The sequence below is a fragment of the Theropithecus gelada genome, chromosome 17 (assembly GCF_003255815.1).
Source record: "Theropithecus gelada isolate Dixy chromosome 17, Tgel_1.0, whole genome shotgun sequence".
Taxonomy (NCBI): Eukaryota; Metazoa; Chordata; class Mammalia; order Primates; family Cercopithecidae; genus Theropithecus; species Theropithecus gelada.
In genome coordinates this window covers 18,613,811-18,639,390 of record NC_037685.1, presented here as the reverse complement: position 1 = coordinate 18,639,390, position 25,580 = coordinate 18,613,811, and the positions used below count along the sequence as shown (strand labels likewise).

At 36.8% G+C, this 25,580-nt stretch overlaps 1 protein-coding gene across 4 annotated transcripts in view; it reads left to right on the top strand.

The window, feature by feature from the left end:
* Window positions 1–404: 404 nt before the first annotated feature.
* RBM26 (RNA binding motif protein 26) overlaps window positions 405–25,580 on the top strand; it is an 89,668-nt gene continuing 64,492 nt past the window's right edge. For 3 of the 4 annotated variants that reach the window (XM_025364350.1, XM_025364349.1, XM_025364348.1), the window contains exon 1: window positions 503–1,020. In XM_025364350.1, coding sequence (XP_025220135.1) covers window positions 950–1,020 — 71 coding nt within the window. In that variant the 5' untranslated portion in view covers window positions 503–949. Of the gene's footprint in view, window positions 1,021–25,580 lie in introns of all 4 variants that reach the window. The other variant, XM_025364347.1, reaches the window with a different exon arrangement.

Below are 25,580 nucleotides of genomic sequence, written 5' to 3'. Positions count from 1 at the left end.
TCTGGCGGTCTCGTTGGGCTCCATTAGACCAGCCTGTATTTATAAACCTCGTTCACATCACAGCATACACAGAATATGGTACTGGTAGGGCACTTGGGTAAATTGACGAGGTAGCGCGCTCTGCACCTGGAACCTACGGGCCGCCTGGTGTCGCGCACGCGGGTGTGTACGCTCTCAACGAGCGATCCATCCGGCAGGTCCGTTCCAGCTGACAGGCCACGGCCGTCTTACCGGGGACGAGCTAGGGCTCCCGCTGTTTCTGAAGTTCTAGCTCGGGGACGAGCTAGGACTCCCTCCTTGTAAGAAACAAGTTCTTTATATCATAAAGATAAGCAAAGAATAAAAAGGCACAAAGGCCGCAAGCAAAGCACACACTCAAAAACCTAACTACAACACTCGACCCGCGCATTCTCCGCCGACCTTACGTCTCTTCCCAGCAGGCTCCAGGAACCACCGCGAGACTTCATCAATTATCGCGAGATTTATCGGCAGCCATCTTCTTGGGGGTGCTGGGAGGCAGGAAGACCCCCTGAATCGTTCCCATTGAGCTGCTCTTCGCCTTCGCTTTCTTTACTTTTGCCTTTTCGACGTAGCCAACAAGCACCTGGTCCCGAGGCCGAGAGAACGCCTGGGTCTAAGCGCGTGTCGCGCTTCCGGTCTGGGTAGATTTGCTGGGGAAGAGGGAAGGGGGAGGGCCCGGGCAAACCGTTGCTGCTTCAGCCCGGGCCGGGGTCCGGGGACGGGGAGCTCCTGGCATCCCGTGCATTTGCGGCCTGCGGCGGTCCCTGCAGAGCTGTTCGCCGACCGGGGCCCGCGGGAACCTGCCACCGGCGCCTCCCACCGCGGTCCACGCGGGCGGCGCGCGGAGGAGGGGGCGGGGGCAGCGGCGGCTGTAGCGGCTGCGACCTGGGCGGGCGGAGGAGTGTGACGGGCCTTAGGGCCGCTGTGGATGGTTTCTAAAATGATCATTGAAAACTTCGAGGCACTCAAGTCCTGGCTCAGCAAGACTCTCGAGCCCATGTGAGTATCCGGGGGATATCTCTCTGCAGGGATGGCAGTGGGAGATAGGCGGATCCACAGATCTGTGCGGTTTCCCCGAGCGCCTACGGTGGAGGCCGAAGCGGTGAACGGAGGTCCCAGGGCTCTGTGGCTTTTACTTCTCGTCCACCTCGCTTCTAGGTTCAAGATACCCCCAAGAGCCTGACTCGAGTTTTATTTTATTGCTGAGCTGGTCTCGTTTTCCCGTTATATGTAGACCGATTCCAACCCCCCACCCCCAATATTTTCCGAGGGCCTCAAAATCGGTTTTTAGTGAAACCGACTGTATTTTCCTTCCTACAGACTATTTTACCTTGTTTTTCTAAATGAAGTAGACGGCCTTTATTAGGGATTCGGGCAGTTCTAGCTTAAATCACTCACGTTTCACCTAAATACAATTCCTGAAAGCAAGGCCACGTCTCCCATGTGCTGTCTGGCTCATCTGCACCTCTCTTCACTGATTGAAGATGTAACAGGTGCTGAGGTGGCCAGTAAAATTCCCCTTTCCCGCCTACACGTTCGTTAGCTTGGAGAGGAGGAAGAAAATTGAATCTTCATACATATGGAATATTTAGCAGTTTTAAGTGGGATGCTATAGATAGACTTTGTGTTGGGGGGGGGCCTTAGAGTGCTGAAATAGTCTTAGATTGGAAAATTTAAGGAGTGTTTTGACGACTTGTTAATACTAAATATAACATGGACCAAGTCCTTTATCAGAATTGGTTGATTTATAATGCAATAAGGAAAATTCATGCATTTAATGAAGTTATTAGGTACCTACTATGTACTACGGGAGGCTTTGGGGATAGAGCTTTTAAATTCTAAAATCGACAAGAGATAAATCCAGATATTAATAGAGCTGTGACTATTTTAATAATCATGTAAAAGAGTGATTATGAGGGAGGCTACTTCACATTGGTCAAGGAAGGACTCTCAGAGAAGGTGACATTGGAGCAACATCTAAAGAAGAGAAGGGACCATCTGTGTCAAAGTCTTGGAAAAGAACGTTTCTTGCAGAAGGAAGAGCAAATGAAAGGCGCTGTAGCAGAAGTAATTGTGGTGTGTTTCAGGAAGAGAAAGGCCATTGTGGCTGCAAGGAGCCTTGTGATGAGGGAGAGAATGTAAGAGAAGTTGGACAAGTAGGTAGGGGCCACATCATGTATGGGAAGATGTGAGATGATTTAAAGCAGACAAGGACTGATTTAATTTTGTTTTTAGTGTGCCTATTTTGTAGCGACTGAGAGGACAAGAATGGAAGTAAGACTATTCAGAAGGGTATTGTAGGCAGAGATGTGGCTAGTTTGCATTAGAATTTATTGTAGGCAGAGATGTGGCTAGTTTGCATTAGAGTGATGGTGGAGACAGGCAGATCCAAATACATTTCGTAAGTAAAATTAATGGATTAAATGTGAGAGATGAGGGAAAGGGAAATCAAGGGTGATGATCGCCTTAGATAAACCAAGCAACTGAATGGGTTATAGTAGAGAAGGCAGAGAACAGGTTAAGGAGAGAAGGAAAGGGGTTGGCTAGTTTTGATAATAAATACAGTAAGTGTGAAGTCTGTGGGATACACCTAAGTGTGAGATCATTGAATGTATGAGTCTAGAACTCAGGACTGGAGAAATCTGGAGTCATGCAGATGGTATTTAAAACCATGACATTGTGGGAAATTTCCTACGAAAAATGTGTAGATAGGGAAGAGAAGAGGACCTAGTACTGAGGCAGGAGGAAAACTGGGCTTTATGTCATTAAAGAACAAGTGTGTGACAAAAGAGAGGAGTTTATGAAATGCTGCAGAATGCGTGAAAAAATGTAGGCAAATAGGTGGCCCTTAGATGTAGCAAAGTGGAAGTCGTTGGTAACCTTAGCAAAATAGTTTCACTGGAGTGGAGTTGTGCGGATGGAAGCCCTATTTCAGTGTATTGGAGAGTGGGCATCATAGTATAGGGGTGAGAAGAACTCTGGAGCAGAATGTCTGGTTTTGAATACTGCCGCTGCCACTTACCAGCTGTATGATATTGGGTAAGTTACTTAACTCAGGGCTTCCATTTCCTCAACTGTAAAATTGGGAAAATAATGAATGTATATTAAGGAAATCTTAGACTACTGCCTGGTGCGTAATTAGCATTCAGTAGTTATTAGGTGAACACAAAACTTATAAATGTTTTGGGTTGAAATAGCTTTCCTTTAGGCGTTCAGTTTCATATCAGATTTACTGCCGTATCCCCCCGTCTTACCTAAATGAGAAGACTGTAGCCACTTAGAGTGTATGCTTGTAATTTTTCTTTAGTCTTAATAAAACATTCCATGTATCATAAAGCCTACTCTCGATGGCTGTAGCACTGCAGTCATTATGTTGTCGTAAATAAGGCACTGCTAGTAGAGCCTAGACACTGGGAATTGTAATTGGTCCTTTTCTAATGTATGTAGCTGTGGTAAAATTGAGCCCTTATCCAAGTTCTTGTCCTTTTAATTGCATTTCAGGTGGATTCTTTTGTATAATTTATAAAAGCTGATCCCAGTTGTTTAAGATCAGTGATTTCTAACCTTGGTTTTGTGAAATGTTATGATCTGTTATCTAAAAGGATTTTTTATTTTTTTATTTTTATTTTTTGCTTTAACATTGTGATTACCAAACTACTCTGTTTGAGAGAGGAACATACAGAGGACCAAGGGTAAGCTGTAACTTGAAACTTACATAAAACTTTTTAGTTACCTGTGCTGGTTAAATACTTCATGGTTTTGGACTTACTCCACATTTTGAACGTGTTAATTCAGCAAACATTTATTTTAAGAGTACTTAACCTACCCTGTGCTAAGCAGTGTGCAAGATATTGGGGAAATAGGTAACAAGACGTGAAATGACTCTCTTCATTTTATTTACCATTTAGCAGGAAAGATAGGTGTTGAAGTCTAGGAACACTTCCCTGGTGTAATGTTTATCTCAGCTTGGAAGGATGAAGAACACTTTGCGGGGGAAAAGGATGGGATTGGAGACCTGTGAAAGCATTGTAGGTTTGGTGAACAGATTGTATGGAGGTCCTAAAAATGGACAAAAAAAGATATCTTGGAGGAAGTGAAAGAAATAGAAAAAAGCAAGGGAGAAGAATGGCAGTGGAAAGCTCCAGAGAAAGGAGTCAGATCACACAGGACTTTGTTGAGTCATGTTTAAGACTTTGGATGTTATTGATAGTGGGAAGCCAGTGAAGGGTTTTAGGGCAAAAGGGTTTTCAGATGGATGTTTAAAAAAAAAAGCCTGGTTGTGTTTTCAGCGTGGAATAGAAGTCTGCATATCTGTATTTTACTCTTTAATAACTTCTGTACATGTACCAGGGTTCTGAGTTTCATAAATTATTGAAAATAATTTTCAATGTCTTTTTCATCAAATTGAAAATTTTGAACTTTATTGTCATCTTCAAACGCTTAAGACTGATGTTTTGTTATCTCAAAGTTGTGCTTAGTCATACTTGCTAATAATATGAGACTAAATGTTAGTCTTTTTTCTAATATTTCGTTTTGGTGATAAGAAGTCCTGAAAAAAAATTAAGCTCTTTTGTTGTAGTAAACTTACAAAAACAAAAAAAAAAAAACAAAAAACTTTCTACTGTATTTAAAACTTTTAAGTGGACTTACTCATCAAAGTCATGTTTTTTGTTTGTTTTATTTTCTGAAGAGACACCGAAAGATCTAATGAAACTTTAATTTTTTAGAAAATAAAATTGAGGGGCAGATGGGTGTAATGATGTACTCAGGTTTTGTGAGTTGAGTAGTAAAGAAGAAAATGCCTAGTGTTGTGCTTCTGCCACTGTGTAGTGCTGTGGAGGAAGTGTGTGGTGGAAAGAAGATCTCTGTGCCCAGATAGATCAGTATTCAAATCTCACTTCTGCCGTTTATTAGCTGTCTAGGCAAAGGAACCTCGTCTTTCCTTATTGGTATAATAGGAAAGGGTTGAATGGGACACTTGTTTGAGAGCCTTGCCCTTCCCCTCCTTTCTTAGATAATTGGTTGATTAAACACAGATAGGTTACATTACTACTATTGCTACTGTTAGAATTATCACCAACACTCCTGCTGTGGCTACCACCTAAACTGTATGCATTGTTGTTAAACATTTTGTATTATTGTACTTACAAGTTTTATAAGGTAAGCATTGTTATCTCTCCATTTTGCAGGTGATGAGACTGAGGCACTGAAGCATGAAGTTAAGATTTATTTGCCTACAGTGATTTAAACTGTGGACAAACTCTAGAGCCACATGCATATTCTTAATTTACTGCTACACAATGCAGCATCCTAGTGTTTTCTATTACTGTATATACTTTTTTACTATGACATTTTCATAGTATTGGCTACTATTGTAAAAGAACAAAATTCTAAAGCATCGTGGTTATCAGTGCTTTAGAGTTTAAGAAATACACATCTTTGGGGTTTTTGTAGTATTTTTTCCTTCACCTGTACTTGTTACTACACCTTTCTCACCATATTAAAATTTATTTTTGTTCCTGTCTGGTAGGAAGAATTATTCTTTTGGGTTTGCTAAATGATCTTTTTACTCCTGAACTTTTGAGTATTTTTGCTTCCTTTGACCTTTCCTTTTCAATTGGCTCCTTTTGGCATAGTAAGTCCATTTCCCATTCCTTAGGAAAAACTCAGCAATAGCAGCAAAAAACAAAACAAAAAATAAAATGCTTCTAGTCACTTTCTTGCTAGCTTTCTGTTCCTGTCGCTGGTAAATCTTGAAGTAGTAGTCAGACTTTTAATTTTTTGTTAATTTGACCTCAACCATTTACTTCTTAATGTCTTGGAATAGAATTTCTTCGTTGTAATATAATTAGAACCAAAATTGCTTACCTCAGTGTTACCACTCAATTTATATTTATTAAAATAAAGGCCCAAACTTTTATGTTTTTTGCCCTATGCATGTATAACATCAGTGTTGATGCCGCCTTTTTAACTTACTTACCTTGAATCCCTAATATGTTGGTTCCTTTTCTTAAATCAGTCTTACCCTCTTTTGTTCCTTTTCTTCAGATTCTAATTGTGTTTTTCAGTGTTGTTTCATTGATATTTTTTTCTTCATCCATTTTTTACTTCTGACATTTCATTAATTACTGCTAAGATTTAAATGTTTGTCTTCTCCAGAATTATTGTTGAAATTTAATTGCATTAAGTATTAAGAGGTGATTAGGTCACAGGGGCTTTGCCTTTGTTGATTGGATTAATGCCTTTATAAGAGGTTAGTTTTGCCTCTGCCCCTCTGACTTACTTCTGCCATGGGAGGAACTCCAGAGGATGCAGTGTTCAAGGTCTGTCTTGGAATCAGAATTTTCAAACCTGCCAGTACCTTGATATGGGACTTCCCAGCCTCCAGAACTGTGAGCCAATAAATTTCTTTATAAATTGCCTGTCTTGTCGTATTCTGTTATAGCAGCACAAACGGACTAAGACCTTTCCCATGAATGGTTTTCTTTGTAATCCATGCCAGTGGTTCTTAAAAACTTCTTTGGGAGTGTATATTGTAGATCCTTTAAAGTCTGATTAAAGACAGCCTCCCTAGGATTTGCAAATACATACACATTTGCATTGAATTTCAGAGCTTTTCACCCTGAGCTTGTTAATGGATTCCAAACTAGAACCTCTACTCTGCATTTATTTTCACATAAGTATATTTAGACTTAACCACTCTTCACAGTCTTAAGCTTTTATCTCTAATTACTGGCTGTATATCTGCTTGGATCTCTCATCTAAACTTCAGACTAATTTCTGAAAAGAAGTGTTCTCTGGATTCACTTATTTTAATTTCACTTCTCCAAATTATGCTGGCTTGAAATTTTTTGGCTTCTCCTCCCTCCCATTCACTTAGTCATGAGGTTCTCTCTTGATAATCCTTACTGACATTGCTTAGTAGGGGGCTCACACTCCGTATCTAAATGAATGCAATTTGCTTTCTAACAAATCTATTTTTATCTCTAGGCCTTTCTCCCTTCCAGTTCTTCTGACATGGATGCCCAGCCTTGTTTATATCCCATTGCTTGATCAAAACCTTCAGCATTCCCAGATCATAAATTGCCTTCTTTTTAGCTTGCCTTTAAGAAAGCTAATGATTTGCTTTAAATTATCTTTCCATTGATATCTTTCTACTTTTTATATGTCCTAATTTCAGCAAAGTTGAACTTTCGTGATTCACTGTCATGTTATTTTTACTGTTTCTTTTTTCTGAACATTAGTAGTAGGCACCATTTATTGAGTGCTTACTATTAATATATGTTAATCATTATACAGTCATTGTGTGCAAGATAGGTTCTTGTTTCTTGAAGATGAGGAAATTGAGTATTAGGAAGATGAAATAGCGTACTTTATTCATAGCTAGTAAATGATGGAGACGGGATCCAAAATAAGACGTTTTGATTCCAGAGCCTTGTGTTATGGTGTACTGTCTTTATATCCTTTCGGTGTGTTGAAGTCAAAGATGAAGTGTGATTCCAATTCTTCCAGAAAGCTATCTATGATCTGTCTAGCTGGACGAAGTGACTCCTCCCACCATGACTTCTCTCTCAGCACTGGTTTCAGTTGTCATGACACTCATCACTTATACATTAAATTATTTAGTTGTGTTATTTTAGCTTTATTATTAGAGTCTCAGGTCCTTGATGGCAGACTCCAACTCTTAAAATTTAACTATATTCCTGTTCATTATATACATTATCTAGCACAATGCTTTGTGTGTAGTATATATCTGATTAAGTGCATTAGTTGAAATTTCAAGGTTGTGTACCTAAAGCCAAGGGAAGAGGCAATAATTTGGGTAAAACTATAGAATCTACCCTGCTTCAGAACAGCAGATATGTGAGCCATTTGAAGATTAAGTAGTCTTTGGGTCTACTTCTGTATTTTTACTCCTAGCACCTTTGGTTTAGGTAAAGCTTAAGTTTAGTTCAGATTTTTTTTTTTTTCTTCTTAGAGGGAAAGGTCACTGAAGTATATTAATATTTACTTGTTAAAGTATTATTGAATGTTGCTATGTGCAAGATTGCTGTCTCCATAGAGCTGCACATAAAATAATTATAGTAATTCTAACCTGATGAATGTTATAGCTGGTAGAAGAGTTAGTAGTCTATAATTATTGGTTAAAACATTTTTCTTTATCTCTTTATCCCCTTAACTTTTGATGAATTGACTTTCATAATCACATTTTGCTGCTGCAATCTTATTTGGCCTTTCCGTCTGAATGCTGAGTTTAAATGCATTTAGTACTTTTTTTCTGTATGCTTTAGCACTTCCTTATTGTTGGCTGACAGTGCTTCTCAAAATTATTTTACATGCTTAAACCAAGATACAGGGACTGTATTATGAGCAAAATGTAAAATATTCCCATGTTAGGTACATACATAACGTAAGCTTGAGAATGACTAACCCAAGCTTGAGCTAAATAGCTTCTAAGATTTTTTTTTCCCCTCTTCTTGCTTCCTTTGTGCCAGAGAAAAGAATGAATGAGAGGAATGAATGGTAAGCTGTTCCTAATAGACTTACTCATTACTCTCCTACTACCTACCTTATTTCTGTGGAAAAAAATCTTTTCAATTTACATACAGTAACTTTGAAATAGGTGAAAGTTTATTTTTAACTTAGGGTTTTATTTAGTATCTTTTATGTGTGTATTAAATAATGGAGTAAGTTCAAGGTCTGTGACTTAGTGATTCTTCTTGAGATATTTTTCCTATATAGAAGCATTTCTTTTGTTATATATTTTTTCTGTGACATGTTTTACAAGTGCTTTTAAACTTTTGATTTTCTAATTTTTATTTTTAGTATAAAGAAATATATTTGTATATTGACCTTGAATTCTGAAATTTTACTAAGTGTACTTATTCTAATAGCTATTTTATAGATTCAGTGGAATTTTCTTACACCAATCTCATCATCTATGAGTAATGACCATCTTTTCTGATTTTTATACCTTCATTTTATTTATTTATTTATTTATTTTTGAGACAGAGTCTGGCTTTGTCGCCCAGGCTGGTGTGCAGTGGCATGATCTCAGCTCACTGCAGCCTCCACCTCCCAGGTTTAGGTGATTCTCCTGCCTCAGCCTCCCAAGTAGCTGAGACTGTAGGCACGTGCCACCATGCCTGGCTAATTTTTAGTAGAGACGACGTTTCATCATGTTAGCCAAGATGGTCTCGATTTCCTGACCTCGTGATCCACCGGAGGATTGATTTTCAAATATTAAGCCAATTTTGTATTCCTGAGATAAACCAGGCTTGGTCATGTTGTATTACGCTAGATTTGATAATATTAAAACAAGTGGAAGTATTCGATCCTCTGTTTTTCTTAAAAAATTTATTTAGGATTAGTACTTTTTTTTTCTTAAAATTTTTGGGATCCTTCAGTGAAGCCATCTGGGACTGAAATTTTTGTTGTGAGGATTTTTTGATTATAAAATCAGTGTCTTTGACAGTTATAGGGCTGTGTAGGTATTTCTGTTTCTTCTTGTGTCACTCTTGACAATTTATGATATTCAAGGATTTTTCTGAAGTTGCCAAATTTATTGACATAAAGTTAGTTGCATGTAACCTTACTGTTCATTTAATAACTAGGATTTACTGTGATGCTTCCTTTCCCCTTTTTAATTATACCTTTGGTTGCTCTTTTATTTTCTTAATCAATTTTGCTGTTGGCTTTTCAGTTTTACTCAGCTTGTTAAAGAACTGTGTTAACTTTTTTTTCTATTTTCTATTTCAGTATTTTATTTTTATGATTCCCTTTGAAAGCACTTTGGGTTTAATTTGCTGTCCTTTTCTTCTTAAAGTGGAACCTAGGTCATTGGTTTTACACCTTTCTTTCAGCTATTTTATGATGTTGTTCCATTGCCACTGTCATCTGTTGTTTCTGGTGAGAAATCTGCTGTCATTTCAGTCTTTGTTCTCCTGAATGTAATATGTCTGTTTCCCCCCTCTGACTACCTTTAGGATTCACTTCCTTTTATTTGGTCAGCAATTTGACTATGGTAGGCTTGTGTGTCTGTGTTTGTGTTTTATCCTTCTTAAATTTGCCAATTTGGGTCTGTGTTTTGGATCTTTCATCAGTTTTGGAAAGTTCGTGTTCACTATATCTTCAAAATTTTTCTGCCCCATTTTTCTTTCCTCTTTTTCTGAGACTTTATATTTAGTTCCTTGTATGTTAGATTATTTGATAGTATCCTACAAATCTCATGTATGTTTTAAAAAATTACTTTTGTCCCTTTGCTTTTGATTTGGTTATTTTTTTCCTTTTTTTTTTTTTTTTTTTTAAAGAGACAGCATCTCACTCTCTTGCCCAAGCTAGAGTGCAGTGGCGTGATTGTAACTAATTGCAGACTTGACCTCCTGGGCTCAAGGGATTCTTGTGCCTTGGTAGCTGGGATGTCAGTCACACACCACCACACCCAGCTGATTTTTTAATTTAAATTTTTTTTTTTTTTTTTTTTTTTTTAGAGATGGGGTCTCGCTATGTTAGCTAGAGTTGTCTTGAACTTCTGGTGTCGAGTAATCCTCCCACTTCAGCTTCCCAAAGTGCTGAGATTATAGATATGAATCTCTTTCCCTGTTTTCAAGTTCACTATTGATTTTTCTCTACTGTTTCCAGTCTGCAAAGGAGAGTTATTTCTGATTCAAATTTTTTATTTCTAGGTTTTCCCATTTGGCTCTTTTTAATAGTTTCTGTGTATTCACTGAAGTTCCCCCAGCTCTCCATGCATGTTGTCCACATTTTGCAGTAAATTCTTTAGCATTTTTATCATTATTGTGAAGTCCCCATCTAATCTATTATTTGGGCAGTCTCTGAGTATGTTTCCATTGACTATTTCATCTCATGTAGATCACATTTGCTTACTATTTTGTGTTCCCCTCAGTTGGTTTTATGCTAGATCCTTTGTGTAAAAGGACTGTAGAGACTGAAGTAAATAAGATTTATTTTCAGTAAAGGGCATGCCTTTTTTTTTGTTAGGCCACTTGAGTGGAGGCTGAGTCATTTAGTTGCCCTGTAGCCTAATTGGTTCTGGGCTTTGTAACAACTTTCGTTTGAATCAGTTCACCTTTGGCTTCAAATGCTTTGAGGGCAGAATCAGAATTTTCCCTTTGGGGCTGGGTGCCATGACTCACACCTGTAATCCCAGCACTTTGGGTGCCAAGGTGGACGGATCACCTGACATCAGGGGGTTCAAGACCGGCCTGACGAATGTGGTGAAACCCCGTCTGTACTAAAAATACAAAAATTAGCCGGGTGTGGTGATGGGCACCTGTAATCCCATCTACTCAGGAGGTTAAGGCAGAAGAATCACCTGAACCCAGGAAGCGGAGGCTGCAGTGAGCCGAGATGGTGCCACTGCACTCCAACCTGGGCAACAGAGCGAGACTGTCAAAAATAAAAATAAAATAAAATTTAGCTAATTGCCGCAAGGGGGCTGGACTTCCTTTCATTCAAATATGAACTTGAAAGTCTTGATGCATGTTGAGAAAGGCATGGAATAGAGGAATGGATGCTACAGAAGGAAGCTGGGAGGAAGCGAGAGAAATACTTATGGAAAGCCTTTATATGCTTCCAAAAACAGCACTTTGATTCCAGAGGGCAACGTTTATTTGTCCTCTTGATAGAAAGTAGTAACCTCTAGAGGACTTAGGGCTTGAGGTAAGCACTCGCAAATGGCAAAAGAAGAATTTCTCTTCCTCCTAAAGGGGTGCTAATTCAAAAAGCAAGTAGGGGGAATCAAAGGGCCAGAGTGAGCCCTTATGCAGGTTGACAAACTGCTTCAAAAGGCACCAGAAAACTCAACCATGGGGCATAACAGGAATGGAAAGCATATGGTAAGTCATAAGGAGCTGACAGAGCCGCAGTTCCAATTAGTGTTTGTCCCAGCAATGTGCCAGCAGACAGGGGAAGGGTTGGAGGTCATTTGAGCTGGTAGGATAAGAACAGGTATACATCTCGGGATATCTGTAGGGGATCCTGGGCCTTTGCTACTGTGTAAACTCAGTAAAAGCCGCAGGTGCACAAATAAGAAGTGTGTATTTAAGAAGTCATGTGGCATGCAGAGTGAAAACAGGCAGATTTTCTCCCAAGGTGAACAGTCCAGCAGGCGCACACAGCCATTTGCAGAACACACACGCACAAAAAGAATAGGCAGTGCCGCTTCTTGGGGAAAACTGAGTTTAGTTGAACAAAGAGGAAACCCAAAGCACTACACGGTTTTAGGCTTTAGCCCTATCATTCTCATGAGCCTCGTGTCCAGGAGGGTCATTAGTGCCTCAGTTCTACTCGGTGCAGACCCCAAGGTCCTTCCCACCACCACGAGCCACTCAGTAGGGTGATCTCAGTGGTCAGATGGGGGAGCAGAGCCACTTATGACCAAGAGGAATTGTTCTGATGGTTGGTTAGTAAGCTAGACAGTGAATGGGAGAATAAAACTGTGTCTATGTGGTTTGAATGCCTCCAGCCGAAGACGGCACTGCGTACAGGTCTCTTATGAGTAGGGAATGTACCCAGGTCATGCAGCACCGACATATGTTAACTGCTGCAAATTCGTATGGGTCTGCAGCAATCTCACTTCTTGTCTCCTCAGAAGAAAAAATTCGACCAAGGAGATATAAGGCAGAAGGAAAAACTGAGGCAAGTTTTAGAGCAGGAGTGAATGTTTATTAAAATGCTTTACAGCAAGTATGAAAGGAAGTACACTTGGAAGAGGGCCAAGTGGGCAACTTGAGAGAGCAGGTGCCTCTGGTTCCAGGTTTTTGAATTGCTGAGGAGATCTTTGTTCTTCAGTCTTACCTCCTGCCTTTATGACTTTTGGAACTATTTTTCAACAGTGTTGTTCCTTTCCTTGTCTTTTGAATGGTAACCCACCCAAGAATGCCTCAGAGGGGTTTCCCTCAGCCCTTGTGCTCTACCCTCAGACTTTGTTAGCTGGAAGCTTTTAGTTTCTTGGTGATCACTTCTAGTTCTTCCTTGCTCCCAGAATTACTCACGAGTCTTTGGTTAGTAAGTGTTGATGAGTGGCTGTAGACTCACTTTGTGGCTTGTGGTACTTCTGAGTCTAATCTCTCTCGACAGCACATATATATGACTGCTAAAAGATGATTTAAAGTTTGGCTGGTTTCTCTTTACCTCCATCTATGGAGTCATATTTTTCTTCCTGACTTTCCACCAGGAATGAGAGTAAACATGGGTTTCTTTGCTCTTCTGAAGGGCTTGTCACTTTCTGGAATTTAGTTAGTTCATTTATGAATTTTTTTTTTTTTGGTCTCCTCAGGCTCTTTAGGTTTTAAAAAATACTATAGTTTTGTAGTTAAAGTGGCTTGTTTTTTGTTGTTGGGGTGAAAGCAATGGTCTCTTGTGATTTTCCACATCCAGCCCAAGATGGAATGGCTAATGTAGTTTTAATGTGCATTTATCTTATAAAAGTTAGGTTGAAAAATTTTTCCTATGTTTATTTTTATATATAAATTTATGTAAATTATTATATATAGATAATATGTATTTTATGCATTAGATATGTTTATATGTATAACATATATAATTATATAACTAATATATTAGAATATGTTTATGATTTATGATGTAACCATTGCTTATATATAATACATACTTATATAATTATTATATATAATATATAATGCTCCAGAGATTAATAATTTAAGAAAATAAGCTTTTTTCCCTAAAAAGTAACGGTTACATCATAAATAATATATAATGTAATTATGTATGATTACTAATTGTATATTACTATTATATAATTATATTACATATATAATTATAATTATGTAATATATAATTATATGTTGTATGTTACATATTATGTATTTTTTTCTGTTGATTGTTCTTACACTCCCTGGTTTTTCTGATACATTGTTGGTTTCTTAAAAAGTTGATTTGTAGGAGCTTTTCATGTATTAGGGAAATTATGATATGAGCTGCAACTTTCTCTTTTCCATACTGACATTTATGTTTTGATCCGGCTTGTGTTAATTTTTCTAATATAGAAATGCTTCAGCTGGGTGCGGTGGCTCACGCCTGTAATCCCAGCACTTTGAGAAGCTGAGGTGGGTGGATCATTTGAGGTCAAGAGTTTGAGACCAGCCTGGCCAACATGGTGAAACCCTGTCTCTACTAAAAATATAAAAATTAGCCTGATGTTGTGGTGGGCACCTGTAATCCCAGCTACTTGGGAAGCTGAAGCAGGAGAACAGCTTGAACCCAGGAGGTGGAGGTTGCAGTGACACGAGATGGGGCCACTACACTCCAGCCTGAGTGACAGAACAAGACTCTGTCTCAAAAAAACACACACACACACAAAGAAATGCTTCATTTTATGTAGTTGAATTTATCCTTTACTCCATGGAGTCTAGATTTTCTATTGTAGTCATAGTCAGAAAAACTTTCCCTGTTTTGAGATGAAATTACTGCCAGTGATAATATAGCAAAAGTTATCACTAGTTGTGCTTACTGTATGCCAGTGTACTAATTGATTTACCAGTCAATTAATGAACTCTAATTGACAATATGTGTGCTATAAATCATACTGTGACCACGAGAAGTCAGGCAAAATGGAAACCAGTCACTGTATTTTCTCAAGTAGTATCACACATGTCCTTTATTATCTTATTTTGAAAGAAAATCCAAGTTTGAAGTAGGGATAAAGCCTTATTTATGTATTTTTATCCAGATGCACACAAAGGTATCTCTATAAAACTTGACTGCGTAATCCGTGTTTTCCCAAGGATTTGAGATGCAACCTTAAATAGACACTGAGTTCTTATATGTATTTGGGTTTATTCTAGACTTTTTATATGTTATATTTATCTATGTCTTTTACACTATTCTCTTATTTTTGGTGATAAAAGGCTAGTCCCCTGCCAATAATGTTCATTTTTAGAATTTTCCTGCCTGGTTTTGCTTGACTGCCCTTGCCCCTCAACTTTATTATGAAAATTTTGAATATACAGAAAAGTTGAAAGAATTTTACAGTGACATACCCATCATTGAGATTCTGCCATTAACATTTTAGTGTGCTTGTCACTATTATCCTTTGGTTCATTTCAGAATAAATCGCAGATGTCAGTGCACTTACCCCTAAAGCATGCATACCATGCTTTACTTCAGGATTTTAGTTTTTATTTTAATTTTAGAATTTTGATACAATCAAGTGCACAGATCTTAAGGGTACCATTTCGTCCTTTTGACAAGTGTATACATTTTTGTAACCCAGTCACCTGTTAAGGTAAAGAACATTACTATAGCCCTGGAAAATTTACTCATTTCTTTTCCCGTGCCCCCACCTACCTCTAGAAGGAAGCAGTGTTCTTTTTTTCCACGTATATTAGTATTACCTGTTGTAAAACTTTCTGCCAATGGAATCAGAGTATTATTTTGAGCAAGGCTTCTTTTTAACTCCTTGTTAATATGGCTGAGATTTATTCATATTATTGCATATATCTGTAGTTTGCTTCTTAGTATTGCTGAGTAGTATTCTGTTGTCAGATTCATGGTATATATAGTAGTTAATGATAATGCTCTCATTATTTTTAGGCTGGATTTGTTAACACAATTTCTTAAGTCTTATTAATTGAAAATAGTACGTGATGGTTCTAATAAAAATTTAAACAGCATAGAAATAGAAACCAAAAATGAGTCTTCTTATTGCTTTCTGATTCTCATATGTAAACATGTAAACATATTTGTAAAAATAAACATGTGCCACCTATTTATGAAGATACGTAACTTTTTTTCATAGATAGAATCATTTATATGTTACTACTGCAACTAGTATTTTCAGTAACACTGCACATCATCCCATAAAAGTATACTATTAGGTAGATTCCTGTTCTTTCCAGTGGTTCCGTAGAATTCCATTATGTGAGTATATTGCACTTTGTTTAAATAGTACTTTATGATGTAATTATTACTTTTTAGGGGGGAAAAGTTTATTTTCTTGAATTATTTAAGTAATTCCTGTACATAGTCAAGGAAAACTTAAAGACTTTGAAATGAAAAGCAAAATCCTCTTCACGTTTCCCATCCTTGAACTTTTACTATTAATATGTAGTTTTTATGCTGTTACAATGGCTGAAATCCAGTGTTTTTGCATGACCAAATCATCTACGGCCATACCACTCTGAACACCCTTGATCTCATCTAACTTGGAAGCCAAGCAGGATTAGGCTTGGTTAGTACGTGGATGAGAGACTATAGTTTATGTAACCGTTCTGTTCTTATTTGTCATTTAGGTTGTTTTCTTTTTTCTTTGGCTTTCCAAATAACTTTTTTTTCCCCTGTTTCTTTTTTTCTTTAACAACACAACTGGTACACTGTTTTTGACTTTCTAAATAACTCTGCAATGAACATCTTCCTCTGTGTGTATGGTTTGCTTTATTCTCATTAGTAGAAGTTATTTTCTAGAAGTCAGCTAATGCTGCTATTGGGGGCTTTCTTAGTATTAAGTATACTTTCTTGGTTTAAATCCAGTAGTTCAGATGAACTTGTTTTATGATGTTATGTATTGCATTATTAGTAATTCCTCATTTTGTTTTTTAAAGAGCCATTTTAAAAGAAGTGACAGGAGATAGTGTATCAACGTAAATTCTAGTCTGCTTTTGAGTTCTCTGTATCTCTGCTCCATACATTCTGCATTTATTTATTTTCCATTTTACGGGCAATTTAAAAGTCGATAAAAAACATTTATAAAATCTTAAATGAAGTCACTTATAAATGAAAAGTGTTTGAATGATTACAGATTCCACATTGCATTAATATATACTTCAGCAGATCATTTTTTGGTTGCTCTTTGTATTAGTTATAAATGCAATAACAGGTGCTGTAAGGTCTATAACTTGTGATCTTTTTGTGGGCATATTTTGTAAGAGATTGTTGTTGTGATGTTTCTTGTATGTTACTGTTATTTTCTTTAATGATCTCTCAAATACTTATCTTACCTTTTTAAAAAGTTTAATTTTTTATAGTAGCTGGCAGACTGTGAAATAGGTAGACCTTATTTTGAAAACTGCTTTATAAACTTGCAGTTACCAGTCTGCAAAGTTATTAATGTACTTTCCTAAATTGAATCATGTTGAGTTTGGATGCCTCTGATGAGGTTAAACAGCCAAATTGGAGGAACAGTTAAGTTCTGTGAGAATACATGAAGTTTGGAGGAATCATGAGTATACATTGTGATTAGGAAAAGGCTCTTGAATCCACCTAACCTGTGGGTTTCAGATGTAGAGAAAGTTTTATTGCCATACTGAAGTGATCAGACAGTTTTGGAGCTATATTAATGACATGTGGTGAAGGTTAAAACAGGGGTTACTTGATCCGATCTCTTTTTAAGAATGTTGCTTGCTGGGCACAGTGGCTCACGCCTGTAATCCCAGCACTTTGGGAGGCCCAAGCGGGTGGATCACCTGAGGTCAGAAGTTCAAGATCAGCCTGGCCAACATGGTGAAACCCCATCTCTACTTAAAATACAAAAATTAGCTGGACATGGTGGTACATGCCTGTAATCCCAGCTACTGGGGAGGCTGAGGCAGGGGAATTGCTTGAACGCGGGAGGCAGAGGTTGCAGTCAGCCGAGATTGCCACTGCACTCCAGTTTATGGCATGTAGAGGTTTGATTAGATAAAACATTTTGAAGACAAAGGAAGACTACTTAGCCATTTCTTAGTCTAGTTTAAGACTGAGTTGTGAAATGCCTGAATTTAGATTGGTATAATGTTGGTAATTAGAAGCTCCTTCTCAATACATTGTGATTTGTTCTAGGGAAAAGGCAGACATAGTTATCTGTATACCAATGGGAGAAACAGACAAACATACCAGTAGTTGCTATATAACAGTGGTAGAAACAATGTATAGATACATAGGTCTGACAATTTAGGAGAAATATACAAAATGTTTCTATTAAGTAGAATTTATCTATTTATGCCTTCCAAGAGCTCAAAATTTGGTCATGAGTGCAGAGGAAATGGGATTCTGTGACTCTTCAGAGAGACATAAAGGAAAAAAAAAATCTCTTGATGATTCTAATGCTCTGTGCTGAATTATTCTGAAGTTCAGTTAACTAAAAGTTACTGGGAATGAGAAGGGAGAAAGAGTGCAAAGTGGTGAAAGCTTAATATTTTTTCACAAAAATGACCCACTTCTTCAGATTGTATGGTTCAGTGCCTTTATTTTTAAAATGAGTAAACTAAAGCCTAGAGAAATAAAATGCTAACACAGGATTATATAACTAGTGAGTAAAGTAGAAATGACACCAGACTGGAAATCTGAAAACTCTGTGTTTTTTGGAGTACAGTTCAGTGCTTTTCTTCAATACCAGACCGCTTCATAGAAAGGCTGACAATTTGACTTGGGACAAAGTAGGTTTGAAAGGGAATATAGGACTTAAAATATGACAACCAGAATTTAACTAAAGTATGTTTTTAGGGGCGATTATAGGCATTTTAAAATCATAGTTCATTATTTAGTAATTCCTTAATGATTGTTAGGGTGCTTGGCAGGTTAATAAAGTGCTTCTTATTTGTAATTATACTTATTGGTAATTATTTCTAGTTTGGCAGGTCAGCTGTTAGATGAAGAAACTGAAGCTTAGTTTGCTTAGTCTTAAGATTCATGAGCGGAAAAGTGTCTGTAATAATTTCTCCTTTTTAAAGAAAGATTTTGGCATGACTCTGGTAACCGTATCAGAAAATTTTGGTAGCAATGTTAGAGAAAGACTTAAAAATGAATCTCTAGCATACATAACCACACGGCATTAGCCAGACCTTTTAAAGAAATATCAGAAAAAGTTTAAAGGTTTAATCGACTCAGCCAAATTTATCCAACAGGCTGATAGAACTAGATTTTTTGTATTTCTAGTTTTAGTGCTATTTCTTTTGGATAATTTTGCCTTTTTGGTTTTAAAAGAAAATGTTCACTAGCCTCTACTCTCTAATTTTAGTAACCAGAGGGATAGATTATCTGAGCTCTGTTGTTAACTAGATAGAATGTGAGTAACTGGAGTGGGGGTGGCCTCTAGAACCAGTCTTTTCTCAGAGAACTCAATTCTTCCTCAACTATAAATAGGAATTACAAAAAAAACCAAAAACTAAATATGAAGATTAGTCATGGGCTACCATATTGCAGATCCACCTTTTTTTTTTTTTTTTTTTAAAGAGAGAATTCTGTGGCTTGATGTTATAACCATACTTATAACCACAACGATCTGTGCTTAGTTTGTCATTTGGGCTGCTGCTCTTTGCACTGAATAGCACAAACTTTTACTTTGGTTTTGTGATCTGATTGTTGGGTCTTTGACACTTAATGGACACTTCTTTTTTTTTTTTTTTTTTTTTTAAATTTAATTTAGAAGTTACGTAACTTCTAAAGGTATGGTTCCCAAGTGTGGTATGAGGATTCCTGGAATTTCCTGAGAGCCTTTCATGGTGTCTGTGAGGTCCTTATTTTTCCAACTATGTATCTGCGTCAGGTCAGTTTTTCTTCATGTACTTCAAGCAATATAAAATATCATAACAGACTGAATATAAAAACAGATATAAGAATCGGCCTGTCCTCCATTAAGCCAGACAAAGGTATTTGCAAAAAGTGTAAAACGTGGTCACTCTTCTCAGAAAAGTTGTGTTTTATTTTGGAAAAATAGTTTTTGGGTTTTTTTAATTTAAAAAATATGGTATTTAATTTCAGGTGAGGCTGTTTATCATAGAGCTCTGCCCATCCCTGACCTGCAGTGGGGATATGACCTAAGCTGGGAAAGATGAGTCATTTTCAGAGGCCAGTATGGATGCTGGGGGAGAGAAGAGTAGCGTCCTTTTTCTGGTTTCACTAGCTGTGAGAATAATGTAAGCCTGGAACTGCTTGGGGGCCATCATTTTTGCCACACATAGAGAGCCTTTCTGAAAGTGAAAATGCAGAATAGAGAGTCCTGGTGATATGATTTGAACTCCTGGATTCAGAAAAAAAGCCAGCCCCACATATAGGCTTCCTGTTTGTTTGCACGAATAAATTCTTCTTCTCATTACTCAAACAAATATATAGGGTTTTTATGCTAAGTTACAATGGATTTATTATTTCAAACTAAACTAAATTTTTTCTCAATTTTAATTCTTAATAAATATTGATATAACTCTTTTAAATAAAAAGCTGTTTGGACTGGTTCCTTATTTGTAAAGCTTAGAGGGCTCCTGATACCAAAAATGTGAGAATCGTTGTTCTAAAAGTAAGATGGAATCACTGCTATTTCTTGGAGTGATGTGGGGGAATAAAAGAACTGGCCAGTAGTTTTCAGTGTTGTAATTACATGTATTGTGATACATTTTGCAGTGATGAAGAAGTATTAATAGAATGTGTGATGCTCAAGGATGGATCATGTTTAGATGATTTTATTTTGTAGAATGAACTGGGTGTGTAATAATTCTTAATGAGTAGTCTTTGCTGTAACTAATTGCTGTATATAAGTAATCTATTTTTGCTTTCTTGTTCGAATTGAATGAAGCATGTAATAAATTACAGCAATTGAAAATTTCAATGTATGTATTATGCTTGCTGCAATGAAATTTGGATTTTTAAAAGAGTAATTCGAAGTACAGAATATAAAATCATGACTTTGATGCAAATTAGATATTTTTCCTGAATATAAAATGAAAATTTGGAAGGAACAGACGTGGGTGCATATCCGTGTTCTAAAGTTACTCAGTTAACATATTTAAATTTAATTTTTAATTCCCACTGCCACCTCCAGCTCCTTTTCAAGATTACTGAAAATGGAAGCTTGGGTTAAATTCTGTGAGTTACATTCTACTAAATGTCTAAAGTCTCGAAGAAACTCGTGCAAAACAAATTTTTTGAAATACTGTATTGGAGTATTAAAGATTTCTTTACGGTCTCATTACTGTTTTGAAAATCTCAAAAACTAAAACACAGTATGAGTGTGTTGGGGGATTAGTATGACCTTTATTTCTAAAGGTGATTTGTTTCTTATTAAGAATATTTAGTTTTTAAAGATATTTTATTATAACATTTGATTTTCTGTATTATTTTTGGCTTCTGTAACTTTAGTGTGTGTATTTCCCTCTCCATCCCAGATATAGTTGGCAGAGAATTACCTTCTTAGATGGTCACTTGTATGCTTTTAAAGGGTATGCATGAAGCTGGAAGTCTCCAACTGAACTATTTTTAAAAAAAACAAAGATGCCAGCTGGGCACTATTGCTCACACCTATAAATTCCAACACTTTGGGAGGCCGAGGCAGGGGGATCACTTGAGGCCAGGAGTTCAAAACCAGCCTGGTCAACAGAGCAAGACCCTATTTCTACACACACACAAAAATGAGCCAGATGTAGTTGTGTGCACCTGTAGTCCTAGCTACACGGGAGGCAGCGGTGGGAGGATCTCTTGGCAGGAGTTCAAGGCTTCAGTGAACCATGATTGCACCACTGCCCTCCAGCCTGGGTAACAGCAAGACTTTGTCTCTAAAAAAGTAAAATGGGAAAAAAGCTTTATTAGCTGTGTCGTTAACACAGTATATTCAGGAATCGACAAAGTTTTATTTTTATGCCTTTAAAATCATTGATGTGAATGACTTGGTAGTGATTTAGAGATTTAATTTGCCAGAGCTCACTGAAGCAGTTAATTTGAAATCCTTGGAGAATTAAAATTGGAAACTCCAGTGTTCATGAATGCTCACTTTGCTCCATTTCACTTGACTCCTATCCTTCATATGTGTCAAGTAGGTCAAGTAGGCCTTAGGCTCTTTCTGATAGGTTCCCTTGGCCTGGGCTTTTAAAATTTTTTTTTTGTTTTCCTAGATAGCCATAAAGCATGCTTGCATTCCATTTCCATTCCTATCAAAATTCAGATCCCTGTTTAAATGTCACTTCAACAGAGTCCTTCCTTGATGATCTTAAATAATACTTGTTTTATCTTTTCTTTCTCCTTACCTTTCTTCCTTTCTCCTCCTTTACACTTTATCCTTTCAACCTGGATTTTTCCTCAGAGCACATGTTGACAATACATAGTATAAATGTATGTTTGTGTAATATGCATATTGTCTCCCCCCACCCACCAATGTAAATTCTGTGGCAACAGTGACTTTTCTAAAAGTTGTGTTTTCAGGATCTAGAACAGTGACAGAGTAGGTGCTTTTAAAATGTTCTTGAATAATGAATGCGATATTTGGACGATAATCACCAAACCCAACATATTTTCTTATTTTATTCATCAAACTTTATATGAAGATGAAAGATAATCCCTGACAGAAATGAGCCATTGATCTAGTGAAACAGATATTTGTACGTATATTCTCTTGCTTAGTAACTATTAATATGTCTCAGATTTTTTGTAAGGTATATTTTATCTACAGTGTAATTTTTTAAAAATGCTTTTTTATTACTAATATATGTAGATCAGTAATTGAACAGACTACTGTATTATCTTATATTTCATATATATGCACAATATCTTATGAACAAATTTAAACCTAATGATTATATGCATTGATATTTGTGAGGGATTTACTATCCAATCCAGTGCTTATCTGCCAAGAGCTGTTCAGCCTATGCTTGAAACCATTCTAATGATGGAGAACCCTCGGGCAGTTTGTTCTGCCTTTGGGAGGCCTCTGATTATTTAAAAAAAAAAAAAGTCTGTCTCTATTTTAAGCCAAAACCTGTTTGGCTGCTTCTGCTTACTGGCCTTAGTGACGTTCCTTGGATATATTGGACAAATGTAATCCTTTTTCCTTGTGATAACCTTTCAATTATTTGAAGACTTACCAAGTTCTCTCTGACATTTCAGTTCTCTAGGCTGAGAATCCCTAGAAAACCGTCTAATAATGACATCCATGTACCATCTTGGTCATTTTCTAAGAATCTGTTTGAGTTTGTTTATGGATTTATAAAGGTGGTACCTAGAACTGAAAGCACTAACACTCTACTGCATAGGAGAGCAGCACTCTTTCCTGTCCAGTTCTCAGTTTTCTGTTTATTGCATGTTTAGAGTTTGTGTTTCCTCCCAGCCATTTCACACTTTCATTTCCTTTAACTTAGCCATTTATTAAAGTACTTAAGTTGTTCACCTTCTATTTGCCCTCTACAAATGCTATTGTTAAGTCACATCTCATGCCTTGTTTTGTAGTTTTTGCTTTTGTTTGTATTCTGTCCCCTCACCAGCCCCAACACACACAGAAGAGTAATTGCAGTTGGAGCACTTGGTGGTCAGAATCCTACTTTATTGGCAGATTTTGTTGTTTGTGGGAGCTAAGAAGTAATTTTCAAAACTTGATTTTCTTTTTTTTCCTTGATCTGTAAGGCAGTTTCAGCTCTACTTTTTCTTTCACGCATTTTCAGGATGCTAGCAGTATAGCAGGGGTAAAGAAAAGTCTAGCTCTGACAAGATACAGATCATTCAAATTACAAACCTTTTATCAGCAGTGGCAACTGGTAAAGTACCTCGAACAATCTTGCTAGCCATGGAGATAATTTTTAAAAATAGTTTGCTATATGAATATAGTTTTTTAATTAGGTAATTTGAATATTTAATTGACTTTGCATAACATCATTACTAGATGTTCAGATAATATAACACATAAGACGAATAGAAAAGAGAACATACGTTTTGCCTTTCTGTTCCTGATATATACCATTTCAGTATATTACTAAATTTCTGTGGTCTATATTTTTTACTCAGCTTTTTGTTTTCAAAAATATTGAAGTAAAAATGGAACTTCTTATAGGACTTAAGGAAAATTGCCTCCTAAATGCAAATTCAGTTGTTTTGCCATTAAATGCAAAATTTTAACCCCTGCTTCTATGTAATTTGAACTCTTAACACATGTTAAAAAGTCATCTGCCTTTCAGATTATTTCAAGGATTTAGAACTGTATGTGGTAGTTTATTTGTTGTGGCTAATGGTTTTTGTTTCAGTTCAGATTGCTTCTACAGAAGATGTTGAGCAGAGATTCTTCTGGAATTCTGTCTTGCTGTTCTATAAAACTGGTTTATAGACCATAATAATTTTAAAAATCATGAAAGGCTTCCTCTAGATTTTTAGCTGCTAACATTTTAATTCATTTTTAAAATGTCCTATTTAAAAAATAATGGTGTGAAAATGAAACAGATTTGGTATTTCGTTGAGAGAATTGAAAAATGACAGGTAAGTTACTGGAAAAACCACTAATAAGTTGAAAATTCACCATGACACCCAAACCAATATTAAATTACAGCATTTAGACTCAGTGTAGACTGAATTTATTTACAGCAGTTCAATAAAACGCAGTAATAGTATGATGTATCATAATGATTTCCAGTAAATTGAAATAGGTTTAGCTTGATGTCTAGTTTGGTTGATGTCTGGTTGATTGTGCTTATTCAGGATATCTGTTTCATGGTCTCATACAGTATTACCAGATGGCCAGATGTAAGTATATCTCGAGATACATCAAAAGGTTATTATTCCAATTCTTCATCCTTATTTCATCATAGATCTGAGTATTCCCATGCTGATTATGATAAAACAAAAATTTAGTGTATCATAAATCATTGTATTTAAAAATGTTGAAATAAGTATATGGAAGTAAATTTTTGAAAGAAAAAGTGAAAGTCTTAAATCTCCTTATTTAAAAATGTTGAAATAAGTATATCGAAGTAAATTTTTGAAAGAAAAAGTGAAAGTATTTTAAAAATCTCTTGTACCATCGAAGTGGATTTTTTTTCTTGTTGCATAGATCATAACTCATTTCAAATCTTTGTAAATAAATGGAAATAGCTTTATGAGAAAAGTTGATCTGTGAATCCTGAGTGACAAATTACCCTGAAACTTGGTGACACGGCATACATTTATTATCTTACGGTTTCTGTGGGTCAGGAATTTGGGAGCAAGTTAACTGGATATTTCTGACTCAGTGTCCCTTATGAGATTGTAGTCAAGCTGCTGGGCACACGTATAGTCTTAAGGTTGTGCTGGGACAGTAGAATCTACTTCCAAGCTCACTCACATGTGGCTGTTGGTTAAGAGGCCTTAGTTCTTTGCTAGCCATTGACTGAAGGCCACATTTATTAGCCACATGGTGTTCTCCCTAAGGCTGCTTTAGTGTCCTTCCTTGGGGAATAGCAGGTGATTTCTGTAGAACAAGAGAGAGAGAGAGAGACAGAAAGAAAGAAAGCCTGCAGGAAGATGTCACAATAACTTTTAAGACCTAGTCTTAGAAGTCAAACACACCGTCACTTCTATTTGTAAAAAAACAAGTCACTAAATTGAGTCTGTGTTCATGGGGTAGGAAATTAGGCTTTACCTTTCTGAAGGGAGGAATGAAGAATTTGAGGATGTACTGTAAAACAACCACAGTGATGTTGATCAAGTGAGTCTTATAGCATATACAATAAACTACTAGTTCGTTAAGAAAGTAGCTCTTATCTCTGACACTTTATCAGTTGCCTTTGTGGTCTTTATGATAAGTAAAATCCGTCTGTTGATTGACTTACAGTCAAGTTTCTCTGTACAAATTCTGTGCAAGCAAAGCTATCCACTCT